Source organism: Phoca vitulina, unplaced genomic scaffold, assembly GCF_004348235.1.
Source record: "Phoca vitulina isolate PV1807 unplaced genomic scaffold, GSC_HSeal_1.0 scaffold22, whole genome shotgun sequence".
In the NCBI taxonomy this organism is placed as follows: domain Eukaryota; kingdom Metazoa; phylum Chordata; class Mammalia; order Carnivora; family Phocidae; genus Phoca; species Phoca vitulina.
Genome location: NW_022589725.1, coordinates 11,838,969 through 11,860,202, shown reverse-complemented (window position 1 = coordinate 11,860,202; position 21,234 = coordinate 11,838,969). Strand labels below are relative to the sequence as shown.

Below are 21,234 nucleotides of genomic sequence, written 5' to 3'. Positions count from 1 at the left end.
GTCTGTGTATGATTAAGTGAAAATCTACTGACACTTAGGCACCAGGTAATTTTATTTCGCTGTTCAGTGAAGGAGATTTTTACTTAATACCTCTGAGAACTTAGCTTTAGGTTGGTGTTCCAAATTAAAACTTAGCAACAAATGACTAAGAACAATGGGAAAATAGGAAAACTGCAATTAATCACATGTAGTATAATTTGCGCAGAAGTAGAAAATTGGTATGTCCTGTGTGGTATCTAGAAAATGCTTTACTGAATGACCAAGAATTTGGCAGCATTAATATAGCACTGTCGGGGCACGGAGAAACTGACTGATGGGTGTGAATATTCTGAATGGTCCATGAGGTATATACCTTATTGCAGGAATAGGTCATTAAATCTATAGCTTAGAAAAAATATTTTTCAAAAAAAAATAAAAAAGAAAGAAAAACCATTTTTCACTTAAAGAGAACTCTGGTTTCTGGTTGTCTTTCGCATGCTACATTTTAACTCACTCCTTAACTTCTTTGGAGCCCTAAGATTAGGAAGGAACATAAAAGATGTGTGCAAGTGTCCAGTCAATGGAAATATGTGTTCTTTTATTTGTTTATTTATTTTTAAAGATTTTATTTATTTATTTGACAGAGAGAGAGATATAGTGAGAGCAGGAACACAAGCAGGGGGAGTGGGAGCGGGAGAAGCAGGCTCCCTGCCAAGCAGGGAGCCTGGTGCGGGGCTCGATCCCAGGACCCTAGGATCATGACCTGAGCCGAAGGCAGACGCTTAACAACTCAGCCACCCAGGCGCCCCGGAAATACGTGTTCTACCAGATTCATGTCATGCAGTACCTGTTGCAAGAAATCTTAATACTACCTACCCCTGCCCACAGCAACTGTAGTTAGATGTCTGTTCTCTGTATTCTTAAAACAGTCCATACTCTTCTGTTTTAACACGTCTTTGTTATTCTGTTATCATTTTTTACCTGGTAGTCTGTTCATTGTGCAGTAGTCTCATTGACAGTAGAAAAAGTTTCTTGGATACTCTTAATATGTGCTTTACAAAATTCAACTGAATAAACGACGGTTAATGCAAACACGAAGAAATTAAGAAAGACCCACGTGTTTTGCACTTAAACAGTCTTTCCTTTTGGCTTTCTTTTATAGTAAGCAACGGTATCAACCATTCTCCTCCTACCCTGAATGGTGCCCCATCACCACCACAGAGATTCAGCAATGGTCCTGCCTCTTCCACATCATCTGCACTAACAAATCAACAGTTACCAGCCACTTGTGGTGCTCGGCAGCTCAGCAAATTGAAACGCTTCCTTACCACTCTGCAACAGTTTGGCAATGACATCTCACCTGAGATTGGGGAGAAGGTGCGGACTCTTGTTCTAGCACTGGTGGTAAGTACAACGTCACTGTCCACAGCTACTTAAGTGTGTGGCTCAGAACCAAAGCCAGCAAACCTGTAGCAACGTGGCAAAATCTACAGACTAATATAGTTACATAAGTTGTATAAAAGTATAGGATTGTGGGTTTCAATTATGGATAGCAATGTTTATTAAAGAAACAAATCTAGAATGTTTACCTTATTGTTTCTTAGGGTATTGATTTAATTCCAATAAGCAGCTTTGAATTTGTCTAAAGACTGAGTTTCAGCAGGCCACTGAGGTTCAACCAAGTTAATGCAAGGTTTTGTAATATAATATATTCAGTGTCCGGCGCATTGTTTCCAAACCATGAGAGAAAAGAAAAGTAGGGAGTTTAATTTTCAAAATAATAATTTGTAAAATTATAAATCTCATAGTCTAAATAGTATCAAAGGGATTACATTTTTCAGCTCCTCATGCAAATGGAGTTTCTATAGAATTTTCAATGTACACCTAATTTTTCTTTGTGTAGTGAGTGTGGTAATGATTTTCTGACATAGACATCTGGGTGGAGTTTGACTCTCATGTATATAAGGAAAGTACTGACAGTTCACTATGTTTGTAAATTGAATTCTTCAAGATACACATATCTCTTGAAAAAGCACCCCGTGGTCATGCATGTTGGCCTTTTCCTATGATAAACGTGAATCACAGTACTAAACCTTAGTGTTGTAGTTCTCGAAGTGCAATCAGGGACTCCTGGGATTTCCCCAAACCCTTCCAGGAAGTCCAGGAAGTCAAAATTATTTTCTCCGCCCCCCACCCCCCCTTTTAAAAGATTTATTTATTTATTTTAGAGAGAGAGCGATCGAGCCTGGGTGGGAGGGACAGAGGGAAAGGGAGAAAGAATCTGAAGCAGACTATGTGCTGAGTGCAAAATCCAGTGCAGGGCTCGATCTCACAACCTTGAGATCATGACCTGAGCTGAAACCAAGAGTCAGATGCTAAACCAACTGCGCCACCCAGGTGCCCCTATTTTCATAATAAAACTAAAATGTGGATCGACTAGGTGGCCCAGTCGGTTATACATCCGACTCTTGATCTCAGGGTCGTGAGTTCAAGCCTTGCATGGGGCTCTACACTGGGCATGCAGCCTACCTCAAAAATTAAAATAATAGATGTTACTTGCCTTTTCATTCTTACTCTATCCTGAGCATATTGTGGAATTTTCTAGAAGCTGCATGATAAGGGTTGTCGCAGTGTATTAAACGCAGTAGATAGGAGAACCCAGCTGTCTTTTTATAACCTAGGTGTCAAAGAGACTTGCAAAACTGTAACAACAGTGTCATTCTTACTACATTTTTGGGGAAAATAAAGTTATTTTGAAATGGGTTAATAATAAATAGTTTTCAAGTACTCAACTTTAATTTCTAATCTTGGGATTATTGATAGATGTAACCCACATGAATTAGATATTTATTTATGTTTTATATAAAATAGATATTTATTTATTTATTTTAAAGATTTCATTTATTTATTTGACAGAGACACAGCGAGAGAGGGAACACAAGCAGGGGGAGTGGGAGAGAGAGAAGCAGGCTTCCCGCTGAGCAAGGAGCCCCATGTGGGGCTTGATCCCAGGACCCTGGGATCATGACCTGAGCCAAAGGCTTAACGACTGAGCCACCCAGGTGCCCCACAAATCTTTTTTTAGTATAGAAGTATTTATATGTAGATGTAGCCAATTATCTACTTTCAATGGCCATGCTCTGGTTAATTTTTTTCCAATGATGTCATTCTTAGGTGGTAAAAGTCCATGTTTAAGTGTGCAGTTCAGTGGTATAAGTTATTCATTGTTATTCATTGTTGTGCAACCATCACCACTATCCACCTCAAGAACTCTTCATCATGCAAAACTGAAACTTTGTGCCATTAAACAATAACTCTTCATTTCTTCCCTCCTCCCTTCCCGTCAACCATCATTCTACTTGACTACTCTAGAAACCTCTTTTAAGTAGAATCATACAGTATTTGTCTTTACATAGCTGACTTATTTCACCTAACATAATGTCCTCAAGGTTCATCCATGTTGGGACGCCTGAGTGGCTCCGTCAGTTAAGTGGCTGCCTTTAGCTCAGGTCATGATCCCAGGGTCATGGAATCAAGTTCCACATTGGGTTCCCTGCTCAGTGCGGAGTCTGTTTCTCCCTCTGCCTGTGTTTTCCCCCTGCTTGTGCTCGCCCTCTCTCTCTCTCTGACAAATAAATAAAAATCTTTAAAAAAAAAAAAGTTCATCCATGTTGTAGTATTTGTCTGATTTTTCGACTTTCTTAAGGCTGAAAATACTCCATTGCAGGCATATACCATATTTTGCTTGTCCATTCATCTGTTGTTGCATCCCTGGAGTGCTTCTACCTTTTTGGTTAGGGAAGGTTTTATATCCATATGGGAAACTGTTTATCAGCCAATTTCATAGATGCCAGGCAGTGGCCCAACCTTGTAAGCACCCTTTTCTTAGGATATTTGTTTTAAACCTGCTATACAGAAGAAGGGTTAGGGTTTCTGTATAGGCGCTGTTGCAAGTAATCTTGCTGTAAGCATTCTTATACATGGTATGCATGTGCGAGCATTGCACTGAACAAAGGAATTGATTTCATAAGGTATGCATATATACCAATTTAGTATGTAAGGCCATTGGTTTTCTTATGTGTTGAGTACTAATTTATACTCTCATATACTGACTGGCATTTTTATTAAGATTAGTGTCCCAGTCTGTTCGGGCTGTTGGAATACCAAATATGGGGTGATTTATAAACAACTGTCATTTATCTTACAGTTCTGGAGGCTGGTAAGTGGTGCCAGTAGATTTTGTATTCAGTGAGATCCCACTTCCTGACTCTTAGATGGCTGTCTTCTACTGTGTCTTCACAGGGCCGAAGGGGCAAGAGAGATCTCTTAAGGTCTCTCTCTCTCTCTCTCTTTTTTAAGATTTTATTTATTTATTTGACAGAGAGAAAGAGAGCACAAGCAGGGAGAGTGGGAGAAGGAAAAGCAGGCTTCCTGCTGAGCAGGGAGCCCGACGCTCGGCTCAATCCCAGGACCCTGGGATCATGACCTGAGCCGAAGGCAGCCGCTTATCTGACTGAGCCACCCAGGCGCCCCTCAAGGTCTCTTTTATAAAGGCACTAATGCCATTCCTAAGAGCTCTGCCCTCATGACCTAATCATCTCCCAAAGGCTCCACCTCTAAATGCAAACACATTGGAGATTAGGTTTCAACATACAGATTTTGAGGGGCCACAAACATTCAGTCTAGAGCAATTGATATTGAAAGTATAAATTTATTTGGAGAAGATGCAGAAAAAGAAATGCTTTTTAAATTTAACACCCATTCATTCTTTTAAAAAACACTTAAGAAAACAATTATTGCAGGAACTTCCTTAATCTGATGATAATTATGTTCTTTCTTTCTTTTTTTTTTTTTTTTAAAAGATTTATTCATGGGCGCCTGGGTGGCTCAGTCGGTTAAGCGACTGCCTTCGGCTCAGGTCATGATCCCAGGGTCCTGGGATCGAGTCCCGCATGGGGCTCCCTGCTCTGCGGGGAGCCTGCTTCTCCCTCTCCCACTCCCCCTGCTTGTGTTCCCTCTCTCGCTATGTCTCTCTGTCAAATAAATAAATAAAATCTTTAAAAAAATAAAAAATAAAAAATAAAAAAAAGATTTTATTTATTCATTTGAGACACAGAGATGGAGAGCATGAGCAGGGTCTTCGAAGAGGGAGAGGGAGAAGCAGGCTTCCCGCTGAGCCAGGAGCCTGATGTGGGGCTCGATCCTAAGACCCTGGGATCATGACCTGAGCTGAAGGCAGACGCTTAACCATCTGAGCTACCCAGCGCCCCTGATAGTTATTTTCTAACAAAAAATCTATAGCAAGGCTCATACTGGTGAAATTTTGAAAGCTTCCCTTTGATAGCAGGAATCAGATAAGAATGTGTCTTCCAAAAAAAAAAAAAAAGAATGTCTCTTCTGTCTTCTATTCAATGTGATCCTGAATATTCTAACCCAGCAAGTAAGACATAAAGGTTGGTGAGAGATTAATAAAACTGTCATTATTCATAGATCAAATGGTTATCTTATGTGTGTGGCTTTTGAAGTTAAAAAAAAAATTCTATATTTTGTGCGGCTTTGCTGCCATCTTGTTGAACACTTTGTTTAACTTGGAGGAGAATGAACATCTTTAGATTGTTTATTTCCCTATTCAAGAAAGTCGAATTTCAGGGGCACCTGAGTGGCTCAGTCACTTAAGCGTCTGCCTTCAGCTCAGGTCATGATCCCAGGGTCCTGGGATGGAACTCTGAGTCCCACACCCTGCTCAGCGGAGAGTCTGCTTCTCCCTCTTCCTCTGACCTTCCCCCATGCTCTCACACACACACTCTCTTGCTCTCAAATGAATAAATGAAATATCTTTAAAAAAAAAAGTCTTACTTCCTGTTTATAAAAACTGTGGTTAAGATTTAGGCAGGCATATATAAATGGAACACTTGTTCCATGTGGAGGAGACTTCGTTAGCCAAGTACGAAAACACTACACAGTTAGGTACCTGGAGTATAGTTCACCTGTGTGAATTTAATGTTTGTGGTGTTTAAGCTTAAAGTGCTGATAGTTCCTAACTGTACCAGGAGGCAAGCATGCTCAATTTCTAATGCAAGGTAAAGGGGAATGTTCTATATTCCACCTAGAATACACATTCTAGAGGGCAGTTTGGCAAATTTCAGGTACCTTAAACTAGGCAGTTCTTTTGGCTAACCATTTTCTCACCTTGAAATTCTTCCTAAGAAAATAATCATTGTACACAAAGGTCATCGGTTGAACATTATTTATAATGACAAAAAAAAAAAATTGAAACCAGCTAAATGTTCTGTAAAATCCTGTGTGAATTGCAATACATCAGTTCAGTTGGATATGACATAGTCATTAAATATCAAGGTTGGTGCAGAGGCAGAATACGAAGGTATACTTCTTCCTATTCCTCCTGACAAATAGAGCAAGAAATCTTGGACTTTATATAGAAAACAAAAATAAAGAAGACTTTGAAAGACGGCAGATATGCTAGTGACCTTGTGACCCAAGGAAGTACATAGCGGTGAGTTCCTTAAGTTCTGTGTTTTCATCATATATCCAGGACTGTGGTCTGTAGAAGCTATTAACCTGGAAACACTTAGGAGCACAAACTACAACAATAACGAAAACCCTTTTTCCTGCAAGGACCAGGAAAGAAGCAACCAAGCAAGGTGGGAAACTTTCAGATAGTAAGCACACTATAGCAGCCAAAACCTTAGGAAGAACTGCAGTAATGGGTAGCCTTCCCTTTCCCATCAGAGGCCCAGTGGGAAACCCAGACTCTCACCCCTTCCCAGCAATAATGTGTCCCTCTTCCCCTCTCGCAATCAACAGAGGTTGAGTGGGGAACCTGGGATTATACCCTAAAAAGGATTCTCCTTTTTCCAATGGTGCAAGTATCAGACTTCTAAAACAGAAGTCAGAGATAAGATCAAAAGTCTTATAACATAGAACCCAAAATACCCAGGATACAATAGAAAATAACTTATCATATGAAGAACCAGGGCCATCTCAACTGGAATGAAAAAAACAACCAACCAACAGACTTCAACTAAACTGACACAGATGTTGGTCCAGCATCATAAAATGCTTCAGTGAGCAATTATAAACAGAAATGAAAAAATACAAAGGCTCTGCAAAAAATAAAATAAAAATAGAAGATAGAAAAACTAAGTGGAAATTTTAGAACGAAAATACGATAAATTAAAAACAGCAATGGACTCAACAGTGAAATGGAGAGGAAAAACAACAGAAACAAAATGACCTATTCTGTACAATAGAGTGAAAATGACTTGTAAAAAATGAACTAAACCTCAGGGACCTAAAAGAATAAAACAAAAGATCTGAGTCACAATAGGACAGAAGAAAGTATGGGGCTGAAATAATGACTGAATTTGCTCAAATGTGACTAAATCTACAGATTCAAAAAAGTAACACAGACCTCAAACAAGGTCCCCCAAAAAAGACCAAAAAATCTTGAAAGCAGCAAGAGAGAAACATCTTACTTATAAAGGAAAAATTCTAGTGACAATGGCCTTTTTCAAATGCTGAAAGAAAAGAACTATCAACCCAGAATCTGACATGTATCAGAAATGTACTTATGGAGCGATCAAAATATTCTCTGAGATGAAGTAAAACTAAGAGAAACTGTATCTAAGCAGACCTCCTCTAAAACAATGGCTACAAGAAGTTCCTGAAGCAGAAAGAAAATGATAAAAGAAGGAATCTTGAGATACCACAGTAGACAAACGAAAAATGGAAAGAGCAAAAGTAAAAGTCAATACAATAGACTTTCCTTCTTGAGTTTTCTAAACTATGGTGGTTGAAGCAAAAATTATAACATTGTCTGATATGGTTGTCTATATATATAAAGGAAATATGTAAGACAATTATATTCTAAACCAGAGAGCATAAAGGCAGATAAGGTTTATACACTATCTTTTTAAAATTTGAGAGAGATCGAGCGAGAGAGCACAAGCAGGGGAGCAGGGGGAGCAGCAGAGGGAGAGGTAGAAGCAGGCTCCCCACTGAGCAGGGAGCCCCATGTGCAGCTCAATCCCAGGACCCTGAGCCAAAGGCAGATGCTTAACCAATTGAGCCACCCAGGCACCCTCTGCACTTCTGTATCTTGACTGCAGTGGTGATTACATGGAATACACACGTGCACTAAAGTGACACAGAACCATATACACATTTCACCAACGTTCTTCCCTCATGATACTACATTGCAGGTATAGAAAATGTAACCGGTGGGGGAACCTGACGTTTTACATTCTTCTCTGTCAGAAGCATCTTTCCCAAGGCTGCAATTTCACTTCTTAGGGTGGACACTTTTGTAAAGCCTTCCTTGTCCCCCTAAGTCTGATTCAAGCATGTCTTCTCTGTGTGCCAGTCGTCTCCTGCTCATGTATGTCTTGATCATACTGTAATGAATAGCTTGCTTGTTTGTTTTCCTGCTACACTGTGAGTTCTTATAAAAAAACAACCGTGCTCTTATTAATTAACTGAAGGGGAGGGAAAGATAATGGAATAGTGGCTTATCATCCCTCTCAGATAGAGGATTGCCTTGCATCTACAGTATATATAGTCCTGTGTCAGTTTCTGTGGCCTATGTCACTATTTCTCTGGTCACACAACTCATTCTTTCCCTTCTTTGTCCATCCACAAGAAAATTTAAAAATCATTCATACAGTTTTTTTCATGTATTTACCCTATTCGTGTTTACTTTTTGAGCCTGATTGCATTCATTGCAGTAGGGAAAGAATGTTCTTTTTATTCCCGATTAGCTGTACCTTTGGTTGCATTGTACAAATGTCATGTACTTAAAACAAAGAATCTGTTAAATTTTAAAAGAGTCTTGGTGTTGGGTGAGCACCTGGGTGGCTCAGTCTGTTAAGCATCTGACCCTTGGTTTCAGCTCAGGTCATGATTTCAAGGTTGTGAGATTGAGCCCGCATGGTGCTCTGCACTCAGTGGGGAGTCTGCTTCCCCTCTCCCTCTTTGCCCACCCCCACCCCAGCTCATGCACTCTTTCTCTATCTCTCTAATAAGTCTTTTAAAAAATAGGGGTGCCTTGGTGGCTCAGTTGTTTAGGCGACTGCCTTTGGCTCAGGTCATGATCCTGGAGTCCCGGGATAGAGTCCCGCATCGGGCTCCCTGCTCAGCGGGGAGTCTGCTTCTCCCTCTGACTCTCCCCCCTCTCATGCTCTCTATCACTCTCTCTCTCAATAAATAAATAAATAAAAATCTTAAAAAAAAATTATTTAAAAAATAAATAAATCATCTTGGTGTGAAATGAGGTACAGTTCAAATATTTTCATTTAACATGGTTCAATTTGATATACTTTTTCCCTAAGAGGAAATATTCTTAATTTTTACAGAATATTAATATGATATATTTCAAAAATCCAACATAATTTCATATCCAGAAATAACTGCTGTTGTAATTGTCTTTCCAGGCACTTTAAAGCCTATATAGGGGCACCCTGGTGGCTAAGTCAGTTGAGTGTCTGCGTTCGGTTCAGGTCATGATCCCAGGGTCCTGGAATCGAGGTTCTGCATCGGGCTCCTTACTCAGTAGGGAGCTCCTTATTCCCTCTCCCTGCCACTCCTCCTGCTTGTACTCTCTCTGTCAAATCAATAAAAAATCTTAAAAAAAAAAAAAAGACTATATAAATGTGTGTGTATTTCCACAAATGACTTATAGAAAAGCATACTATTCTTTTTCTGGTTTTTCATTTAACAGTATGTTACAGACACATTTCATTATTAATGCATATAAATCTGTCCCCCCTCAATGTTCTGATGTATGACTACCATAATTTTTTTAAGATTTATTCATTTTAGAGAGAGAGAGAGAGAGAGAGAGTGACGAGAAGGGGCAGAGGGAGAGAGAATCTTAGGCAGACTCGATGTTGAGTCCAACACCGGACTTGATCCTGTGACCCCGACATCACGACCTGAGCCAAAACCAAGAGTCGGATGCTTAACAGACTGTACCACCCGGGCACCCCTGTACCATAAGTTTTAAATGCAGATTCCTGGTAGTCGACCTATATGCTTTCTATTCCTTATTGTTAAGAAGCAATATTGTACTGATAAATAATTTGTAGAGTACTTGTTAACATCCTTGAACTCCTGATGATTTTATAAAAATAAATCCGTAGGAGTGGTAGTTGTTCTTTCAGGGAAGCAAGAATTCAGATTAATGCTCAGTTTTGTTTTGTTTTTAGCTCATTATTACACTGTGTTTTAAGGAATTGAAATAAAAATATTTTGTGAACTTTGAAGAAAATAATTTTATTTGTACATTCCCCTTAGCAGAGGAGCTGCTAAACCTATTTAAAGCTAGACTTTTGTTGGGGCTCCTGCATTGTTTAGTTTGTTAAGCGTCTGACTCTTGAGGTCTGGTTAAGTCTTGATTTCCGGGTTGTGAGTTCAAGTGCCTCACTGGGCTTCAGGCTGGGCATGGACCCTACTTTAAAAAAAAAAAACAAAAACCTACACTGTTGGAAGAATACAGGGGAGGTGCTAATAACCTTATTGGAAATTAAAACCTTCCCAATATGAGTTTGTTTGTTTCCAGGTTCTGTAATATTCAAGCTGACCATTTGAAGGTAGAAGGCACCTATTGTTCTGCCTTGTTTCTTTCTTTTTTTTTTTTTTAACTTCTATTTAGAGGATTTAGGAAACTGCTGCTAGCAGGAGGGCAGAACCAACGAGAAAGAAGTTGATATCCTAGACTCATTCAGGATTGTTCCATAAGGGAACATTGTAGGGTTAGTTTTCTGTACCTGAGGTGACTTTCCCTGAACTCCTCAATACAAAGGACCTGAGTGCCTCTCTTCCAAATAGCGAGGAAGGGAATAGCCTATTCTGCCTCCCAGGCTGCCACTGAGTACAGAGGAGAATTTAGATTTGGAGTACAAGAGAAAAGAAAATTAATGAGGCCAAATTTCTTTCATAAGGGAAACAGAATTTGGTTAATCTTTGAGAGGGATCTGAGTTTATAGTAGTGTTCTTGGAATTATCCTTTTCTTTGATTTTAAGTGGTTTAGCAGAATTAGATTTTTATTAGGGGGACAGTATCCAGTTTTAGAAGTTGACGATGTTATTTATCTTTTCAGAACTCAACAGTAACAATTGAAGAATTCCATTGCAAGCTCCAAGAGGCTACAAACTTTCCTCTTCGTCCTTTTGTGATTCCATTCCTCAAGGTAATTTTTATGAGATAATTACTGAATGTAATTTATCTTCAGCATTTCCTCAAGATCTGTTGCTGATCCCTCTTCTGTGATCTCGGGGTGGCTTGCCATATTTTCATATCTTACTTTATTTGGGTCTGCTAGATAAATGTGAGTGGTCTGCAGATAAGCCTTACTTATACTTGGTGGCGTGAGAATTGGAAAAGCCTTGAGTTGTGGTCCATATGCAGATACTCCTGGTAACACACAGGAGCAGGTGGAGGTAGCAAATGAGTGGGCTGGAGGTGAGTGTGGGGATGGTGTGGAGACTGGGGCTCTTTGCAGAGGAAGTAACTGGGCACTAAATCTTTCATGTGTGGCCAGGGGGTGAAGTGTGTGTGTTTTTCCCACTTATCCTAAGGACAGAAGAGCATGTGGGAAGACAGTGTTGCTGTCTCCCCAACCCCAGTTAGTCTAGCTTCTGATCATGTCCTCTGGAATTCATGTTCCCTAGAACATAACTTTTGGGAGACATTGTTCAGAATTGTTATAACTACCTGAGAAATCAGGCAGTATTAAATTTATATCTAATATTCCCTTTTAAAAAATTTATTTGAAAATAATTTCAGGGGCGCCTGGGTAGCTCAGTCGGTTGGGCGACTGCCTTTGGTTCAGGTCATGATCCTGGAGTCCCATCATCAAGTCCCGTATCCGGCTCCCTGCTCAGCGGGGAGTCTGCTTCTCCCTCTGAACGTTCCCTCTCTCATGCTCTCTTTCTCTCTCTCTCATTCTCTCTCTCTCAAATAAATAAAATCTTAAAAAAAAAAAAATTTCAGACTCATAGAAAAGTTGCAAAATGGTACAGTAAAATTCCTGTATACCATACCATATCTTCAGTTACATTCTCCAAATGTTAATATTTCATCACGTCTATATTACTATTCTCTTTGTCTTCTATTTATTTTTTCTTCAGAAATATTTGAGGGGTGGGGCGCCTGGGTGTCTCAGTCGTTAAGTGTCTGCCTTCGGCTCGGGTCATGATCTCAGGGTCCTGGGATCAAGCCTTGCATCGGGCTCCCTGCTCCGTGGGAAGCCTGCTTCTCCCTCTCCCACTCCCCCTGCTTGTGTTCCCTCTCTAGCTGTGTATCTCTCTGTCAAATAAATAAATAAAATATTTAAAAAAAAAGAAAAAGAAATATTTGAGGGGTGCCTGGCTGACTCAGTCAGTAGAGTGTGTGACTCTTGATCTCAGGGTTGTGAGTTCAAGCCCCATGTTGGGTGTAGAGATTACTTAAAAAATAATATCTTTCTATCTATCTCTCTCTCTCTCTCTCTATTTATTTATTTATTAATGGTTATTTGAGAGAGAGAGTGACAGAGACCTCGAGCAGGGGGTGGTACAGAGGGAGAGGGAGAAGCAGACTCCCCACTGAGTAGGGAGCCTGATGCGGGGCTCGATCCCAGGACCCTGAGCTCATGACACCAACTGAGCCACCCAGGCGCCCTCCAGGTCAGGATTATTAATATGAATGTGTGAATAGAAGTAAAATTGGCTTCTATAGAGTGGGCAAGGGAAGTCACTTTAACCTCTACTGGACATAATTTTATGCATGTTCATAGATACCAATTATTTTGCATTGCTATCAATTATTTTTAATTTGCAAAGATATAAATTAGCTAAAAGTCAATGAAAGACAAGAGTCAAATACCAGTGTGCTCTAGACCAGGCATAGTTTGGAAACCTATGACCCAAATCCAGCTCACCATATGGTTTTAAACAGCTCTGGAGAGGAGAATTGTTTTTAAGCTCTACGCCCAACTTGGGACTTAAACTCACCATCCTGAGATCAAGATCATATGCTCTACTGACTGAGCCAGCCAGGCACCCTAAGAATAGTTTTTATAGATGAACATTTGTAATCAATTTGTGATAGGGAACACAACTCTTCTTATCTTCAATCCAACCCCCGAACAAAATGAATTCCATTCTTTCTATTAGCAGTAGACTAATATTACAAAAAATTATATTCTGTTGTTATGTTGTTTGACTTTTGTCAAACAGTGTTTGTAGAAATTTGTTTTCTCTCTTGTATATGAGTTACCCACATAATATCTTCAGTTTTGCTTCTTGACTCACAAAGCCTAAAATATCTGACCAAATAAATAGCCCCTTTTACCTGCTTTTACCTTCACTTCCTAAAAAAAATATAGTAGCATAGGGGCACCTGGCTGGTTCAGCTGGTAGAGTTGTGAATTTGAGCCTCATTTTGGGTGTAGAGATTACTTAAAAATAAAATCTTTGAGAAAATATAATAGTGGGGCACCTGGGTAGTTCAGATCTGCCTTTGGCTCAGGTTGTGATCTTGGGGTCCTGGGGTTGAGCCCTGCATCGGGCTCCCTGTTCAGCAGGGGGTCTGTTTCTCCCTCTCCTTCCTACCCTTCACCCCATTCATGCTCTCTCCCTCTCAAATAAATAAAATTTTAAGAAAAACCACACATACACACACACATATATATGTATGTATATATAGCATCAAAAAGATGGGTCATGTTACAGAAGTATTGATATCAGTTCTTAATTCTTTTAAAATTAGAGTAGGGGTACCTGGGTGGTTCAGTCAGTTGAGCGACCAACTGTTGATTTCAGCTCAGGTCTTGATCTTGGGGTCCTGGGATTAAGCCCCATGTCAGTCTCACTACTCAGCGGGGAGTCTGCTTCTTTGCCTCTTCCTCTGCCTCTCCCCCTGCTCGCATGCGTGTGCGCTCTCTCTCTCTCAAAAATGAATCTCAAAAAAAAAAAAAAAAAAGGTTTTAAATTAGAGTATAGCAAACAGGAAAGTAGGTGTCAGGTCCCCAGGCTGTGTGTGGCTCTGTTCTGATAGGATTGAAACCTCGCCTCTCAGAGCAGTCTGTAGCACCTTTTTCAGGCCTGAAACAGCTGGGCTGGTTCTATCTTGGTCCCTTTGATGTATGTCAGAGCCAATAGACAATTATTTCCCCTAAGACTCTGGAACCAAGAAAGATTTGTGAAATTTTTTTAATAGAAAATAATTAAGGGGTGCCTGGGTGGCTCAGTCGTTAAGCGTCTGCCTTCGGCTCAGGTCACGATCCCGGGGTCCTGGGATCGAGCCCCGCATCGGGCTCCCTGCTGCGCGGGAAGCCTGCTTCTCCCTCTCCCTCTCCCCCTGCTTGTGTGCCCTCTCTCACTGTCTCTCTCTCTGTCAAATAAATAAATAAATTTTTTAAAAAATAGGAAATAACGTATTTTTAAAAATTCCATCAAAGGGCACATGTCACATGTAAAAATCTGACGTGGTATTTTTTTTAATTGTTTTTTTTTTAATAGTTGCTACAAGTTTTAGGTTATAGAACAGACTTAAAAAGTGTTTTATATTGTCAAATTCCCTATTCTTAACTCTGTTATTTTGGAAAACAGCATGAGGTACGTTGTTATGGCAGTTCTTTGGGTAACATTTGGATTTTGTCAATTTATTTCTGCTTTAACACAGTCACTAATTATGGTGCCTGCTAAATTAACCCTTGGTAAAGGAATGACTACTTGCATGTGTTAAAATTCTCCTTTTATTTGTTCATCTGTTTCCCTTGAGATAAAGAGTTCTGTTACGGGCTCAGTCTGAATTGTTCTTAAATTTGGGGAGAATAATATAATTATTTTCTTCTAATAAAAGGAATATAGGAAACATACATTTTACATACAAAGGACTTAGAGTGAAGTTTGTAGATGTATAGGGTTTTTTATATGAATTGTCCCCATTTAAAGGTTTTCTAAGTTTGAGAAGAAAATATAATCAGTATATAGTTAATTATCCTTTTACAATATAAGGAAACATATCCAGCTAGGGTGCCACAATAAGAAAGAGATTTTGCCCATGGGTCACCTGTGCATCCTCAGAGCCTAGTCTAATGCTTCCAGAATTCCAAGACAGCTGTCCTAGAGAACATGAAAGGAACGTTGAGCAGTACTATCAGCGACGGGTTGGAATTTGAAAGAGGGAAACCAAGACTTACTGATAATGATAGAGGAAAGAGTGAATTTCTCCTACTCCTGTGTAGACAGGACTAATTTTCTAATTGGCCTTTTCAAAAATACATGTTAAAAATTTTTTTTTAAAATTTTAAGTTTGGTCCACGTCCAACATGGGTCTTGAACTCTTGACCCTCAGATCAAGAGTTGCATGCTGTACCAGCTGAGTCAGCCCATTGCCCCCAAAGTGTATAAAATTTTAATTTACTCTGTTAAACAAACCTTCATTGAGCTTTGACTCTGTACTAGGCCACAAAGGTAAATAAAGCACAGTCTTCCCCTTTAGGGGATTTACACCTTGTGGGGGCAAGAGTCAAGTTAACCAGTAGTTCCAGGTCAGTATTAAAAATGTCACTTTACTCATAGAGAGGCATATAAAAATCAGGCTGACAAGGAAAGAAGGGCTTTTTGTCTTGTGTCATCTTATTTGTTAAAGCCTTTTCAGGTGCTGAGCCCTGTTGTGTGGGGCCCAACACTTGGAAAACTGCCTTCCAGCCCCTGCCTCTTCTTTTCAAGGCCAATCTGCCCCTGCTGCAGCGAGAACTGCTACACTGCGCTCGAGCCGCCAAGCAGACCCCATCCCAGTACCTGGCTCAGCACGAACACCTTCTGCTCAGCACAAGTATTGCGTCGCCTGCTGATTCTTCCGAGCTGCTCATGGAAGTGCATGGAAATGGAAAGAGGCCCAGTCCAGAAAGGTGAGTAGAGAAGTGATTTGTTGTCCTTGCTTTTCTAGAATTATTCTGAGCTTCCCCTTTGCTTGTGAAAGAAAGAGAATTTGATTACTGTGATTATATATAGGTATGGACTCAGAATTTCTAATAGTTTTGCTTTTTCCCAACATCTGACAGCAGAATGTTTCTCAAATCTATACGTGTAGTTCCCAGACACAAGTATTTTTCAAAAACTCTTCAGATGACTCTGTATGCCCCTGCTGAGAGACTCCACTCTAAGGCATTCTGTGGGTCCACTGTTCCAGAACCATAGGAAATGCAGTCTGGGGGCGCCTGGGTGGCTCAGTCTGTTGAACGTCTGCTTTAGGCTCAGGTCATGATCCCGGGGTCCTGGGATCGAGCCCCGCATCAGGCTCCCTGCTCGGCGGGGTGCCTGCTTCTACCTCTCCCTCTCCTCCCAACTCCTGCTCTCTCTCACTGTCTCTCTTTCAAATAAATAAAATAAAATAAGATTTCTTCTGGAAATTTCAGTATGAATTGAAAGTGTAATTCAAGGAAGCAATATTTTAACACAGTGGAAAATGTGTGAAAATTGAAGCAAAATGACTGGAAACAGTACCGATTCACAAGTGTATTAATTATGTGAGCCTTTTTTCCTCCCATGTGAAGAATTGTTTCTTTCCATAAACGGACCTCCAGAGCAGCAAATTTGACCTCGAAACATTGCTGAACATAGTTGAGCCCATAATCCTCCGTATACTATCACATAAGAAAATGCTGTAATCTCTCCTTTGCTTCATGAGGTGAGATGTTTCTGCCTGGTTGTGGATAGATTTAACCTCTCTTCATGCTGGAATAAATCACAATTTTTTTTATCTACCTGGCCTCTGGAGAAATTTCTGTTCATGCCTCATGTTACACTTTTTTTTTTTTTTTTTAAGATTTTATTTATTTGACAGAGAGATAGAGCACAAGTAGGCAGAGCAGCAGGCAGAGGGAGAGGGAGAAGCAGGCTCGCCGAGCAGGGAGCCTGATGTGGGGCTCCCAGGACCCCAGGATCACGACCCGAGCCGAAGGCAGCCACTTAACCAACTGAGCCACCCAGGTGCCCCTGTCACATCTGTCTTTATCATCTTCCTGTTTGTAAAAGATGGGCTCAGATATGTACTTCTGGTTCTTCTACAGGAGGGAAGAGAACAGTTTTGAAAGAGATACAGTTCCTCCTGAGCCTCCGGCCAAGAGAGTGTGCACCATCAGCCCTGCTCCCCGGCACAGTCCTGCCCTCACTGTGCCCCTCATGAATCCTGGGGGCCAGTTCCATCCTACTCCTCCACCTCTTCAACACTACACCTTAGAAGATATTGCAACTTCACATCTGTATCGTGAGCCCAACAAGATGCTAGAACATCGAGAAGTTCGTGATAGACACCACAATCTTAGTAAGTGACATGAGCAGCATGGTAATGCTTTAAATTCAGATTAAATCTTTGGGTTTCCTTCCTACTCAGTTATAAAGCAAAATGATATAATCATTGCTTTTTACCTCTGATGAGATAAAACAATATTATACATGAACAAGAATATTAGAGTTGTAGTGATCTTGTTGCTATTATCCTTATGATAGAACTGGGCTTAAATAAATTTTTAGGAAATACATAATGAAATATTTAAGAATAAAGAGGTATCAGGGGCGCCTGGGTGGCTCAGTTGGTTAAGCGACTGCCTTCGGCTCAGGTCATGATCTCAGGGCCCTGGGATCGAGCCCCGCATCGGGCTCCCTGCTCTGCGGGAAGCCTGCTTCTCCCTCTCCCACTCCCCCTGCTTGTGTTCCCTCTCTCGCTGTCTCTCTCTCTGTCAAATAAATAAAGAAAATCTTTAAAAAAAAAAAAAAAAAGAAGAAGTATCAGGTGCCTGGGTGGCTCAGTTGGGTAAGCAGCTGCCTTTGGTTCAGGTCATGATTCCAGAGTCCCGCGATCGAGCCCCCACATCCGGCTCCCTGCTCAACGGGGAGTCTGCTTCTCCCTCTGCCCCTCCCCCCCCTTGTGCGCTCTCTCTCTCTCTCTCGCTCTCTCTCTCTCTGTCAAATAATGAATAAAATTGTAAAAAAAAAAAAAAAAAGAATAAGGAGGTATCATTTATTCTCATGGTGCAGAAAACTAGAGAATGTTAAAACAAATGAGCTAAAATACTAATATTTTGGAGATCTGGATGAAGGATATATGAGAATTCTTTATACTATTTTTGCATTGTTTCTGTAAATCTGGATTTATTTCAGAGTAAAGTGTTCTTAAAATTAAAAAAGATATGAAATATGTGTCTTTAAAGTGAAAGTACAGGGGTGCCTGGGTGGCTCAGTCGTTAAGCATCTGCCTTCGGCTCAGGTCATGATCCCAGGGTCCTGGGATTGAGCCCCGCATTGGGTTCCCTGCTCTGCGGGAAGCCTGCTTCTCCCTCTCCCACTCCCCCTGCTTGTGTTCCCTCTCTCACTGTCTCTGTGTAAAAAAAAAAAAAAAAAGAAATTAAAAAAAAAGTGAAAGTGCGTGGATGTTTAGGTCAGGAGGTGAGGCATATCTAGATTTAAATCTTGGCTCTGCATACTAACTAGCTGTGTGGTCTTATGCAAGTTGTTTGTTTATGCCCTCTGAGCCTCAGGTTATTCGTTTCTAAAATGGAGATGATACTACCACTTGAGCTGGGTCATTGTTACATGTAGAATGCCTGGTGTGTGCATCCTTAGTAACCATTAAATTTAGGAAGAAGCAAAAAAGCCCCTAACAAACATTACCCAAGATCAGTTTTGAACAAAGCTTATTGTCATATCCTCATACAAGTTTACTGTAGAAGGTTTCTTTGGAGTAACTGCTGATCATGTGTCAGAGCAGAGAACCAAAGGGCTGCTAACTTCCAGAGTTCTCCCTACATTTCCATTTGCGGGGTACCCCAGGGAGTAAAAAATTGCAGCACATTTGCTTGTCCCCATTCTGACTTAGGCTCAGCTCACTGGTACTTTTCAGAGGCATGGACCGCAGTAGGGCTTGGCTTCACGCAGTGGTAGCTGAATGGTGAGGGCCATGACAACAGTCTCCGCTACCAGCATTTGCAGGTACCGCTTAGATTGCGGTACATGCACATCATATGTACCTTGTCTCGTTCAGTCATCACAGTGGTCCCATGCAGTTGATACCTGCTTTTTACAGACGAGAGGTGAAGGAACTGTGGCCAAAATCACGTAGCTAGAGTGGCAGAGACAAGGTTCAGACCCCAGCTATCTGATGCCCAAAGCTTGCCTACATTGCTGATTTGCTGTGGCACCTCCCTTGGCCGTTGTTTTGTGTAGTCCAATCCCTTTTCTCCCATGTCCCTCTTTTTATGTTAAAAACAAGGCTTGCTGTTGATTTTTTCTGTATTCATACATACTTTTTAACTTGTTTGATCCATTACTTTTTTGAGAAACAAGTGTGCCGGAATCTAGCTGTAACGCATTGTGGTCAGGTTTTCCTTTTATTCCTAACAATTCCAGAAAAACTTTTTTTTATCTTGAAGCATTCTGTTTGAAAGATCTTCAGTCCTCTTCTTACATGGTTTATTTTAGGTTTAACCATTTGTCTTCTGGGCTGGTGATAGATTCCTTAATTTTCCCCAGTCTTCTTGAAAGCATATGCCCTAGTTCTCAATTCTTACCAAACCACTTATTCCCTGCCCTTTTTAAACAAATACATTGCAGCCCCTACCCTTTGCTCTCCTAAATGAAAGTTAGGGATACTATAGCCTGTCTTAGATCCGTAGTTCTGGATCAATATTCTAAAGCATAATATATAAGAAAGTATTAGAATATGTTAGCGCTCAGGCATGACTTCGGAAGAAATATGATATAATAAAATAAGCAGATGCTTACACAGATACAGGATCACTATCAATACAGCACTTGTAAATTTAGACTGATAATAGCTGTGTTATATTAATGATTTCAGTACTTTGAGCAGCGGTGTCATATGTGACAGGATTTTTCAAAATAGCGGACAGCTCTTAATTCAGTATACCCTTCATTCACACAGTCATTGCATTCTTGCAAATCTCATTATAAATTAATGCCATACAAAAAATATTTTGTGGGAGGCCCCTGGCTGGCTCAGTGAGAAGAGCATGCAACTCTTTTTTTTTTTTTTTTTAAGGTTTTATTTATTTATTTGACAGAGAGACAGCGAGAGAAGGAACACAAGCAAGGGGAGTGGGAGAGGGAGAAGCAGGCTTCCCGCCGAGCAGGGAGCCCGATGCGGGCTCGATCCCAGGACTCTGGGATCATGACCTGAGCCGAAGGCAGATGCCCAACGACTAAGCCACCCAGGCGCCCCAGAGCATGCAACTCTTAATCCTCAGGGTTGTGAATTCAAGCCTCATGTTGAGCATAGAGCTTACTTAAAGACATGTATGCATATATTTTGGTAATACTAAGTTGTTTCCAAGTGTTTGTACTGTACCCGTTCTAGTTGTGGTGGTGAAATATTTATTTGCATTATGCCAAATACTTGCCAACATTTAGTATTACCTGACAATTTAATTTTTTCCAGTGTATGGGTATGAAATGCTATCTTAGTGAATATTTTATTTGCATTGTGACTACTTTCAAGTTTGAATGTCTTCATGTGTTTATGGGCCATCTGTGCTTTTCTGTCTGGCATACCTCTTTATTTCTTCTGCCTGTTTTTCTTTTGGGCTGTTTGTCTTTCATAAGTGATTTGTCAGAGTTTTTTAATATATTCTAAATGGTGATATTTTTTGTTGTTTTATGTCATTTTGTGGGTCCCACACTCCATTGTGAATCATTGCCCTAGTAGTGTGCTCATATTTGGTATGGATGTGTATGTATTTACTTGCTAGAATTTTGTTTATTGTATTCTTCCCTCTATCATCAAATTTAATCTCTAATTTCTAATAGGTCTAAATGGAGGCTATCAAGATGAGTTGGTAGACCACCGTTTGACAGAAAGGGAATGGGCTGATGAATGGAAACATCTTGATCACGTAAGAATCTTACGATGTATAATTTTCCTATTACATTTAATTCTTAATATTACCAATAATAATGGAGTATATATGCCTGAAGTGGACTTCACCAGAGCCCCGGTGTCTTTGCAATAAAAACTTAACTTATCAGTGCGCCTGGCTTGCTCAGTCAATAGAGCATCTGACTCTTGATTTCAGGGTTGTGAGTCAAGCCCTTCAAGTCCCATGTTGGGTGTAGAGCTTACTTAAAAAATAATAATGAGGGGCGCCTGGGTGGCTCAGTTGGTTAAGCGACTGCCTTCGGCTCAGGACATGATCCTGGAGTCCCGGGATCGAGTCCCACATCAGGCTCCCTGCT

At 40.5% G+C, this 21,234-nt stretch overlaps 1 protein-coding gene across 2 annotated transcripts in view; it reads left to right on the top strand.

The window, feature by feature from the left end:
* CBFA2T2 (CBFA2/RUNX1 partner transcriptional co-repressor 2) overlaps positions 1 to 21,234 on the top strand; it is a 153,335-nt gene that overhangs the window by 112,939 nt on the left and 19,162 nt on the right. For both annotated transcript variants that reach the window (XM_032420168.1, XM_032420167.1), the window contains exons 3-7: positions 1,142 to 1,383; positions 11,097 to 11,186; positions 15,715 to 15,896; positions 17,058 to 17,311; positions 20,809 to 20,894. In XM_032420168.1, the coding sequence (XP_032276059.1) occupies positions 1,142 to 1,383; positions 11,097 to 11,186; positions 15,715 to 15,896; positions 17,058 to 17,311; positions 20,809 to 20,894 (854 nt within the window). The remainder of the gene's footprint in view (positions 1 to 1,141; positions 1,384 to 11,096; positions 11,187 to 15,714; positions 15,897 to 17,057; positions 17,312 to 20,808; positions 20,895 to 21,234) is intronic.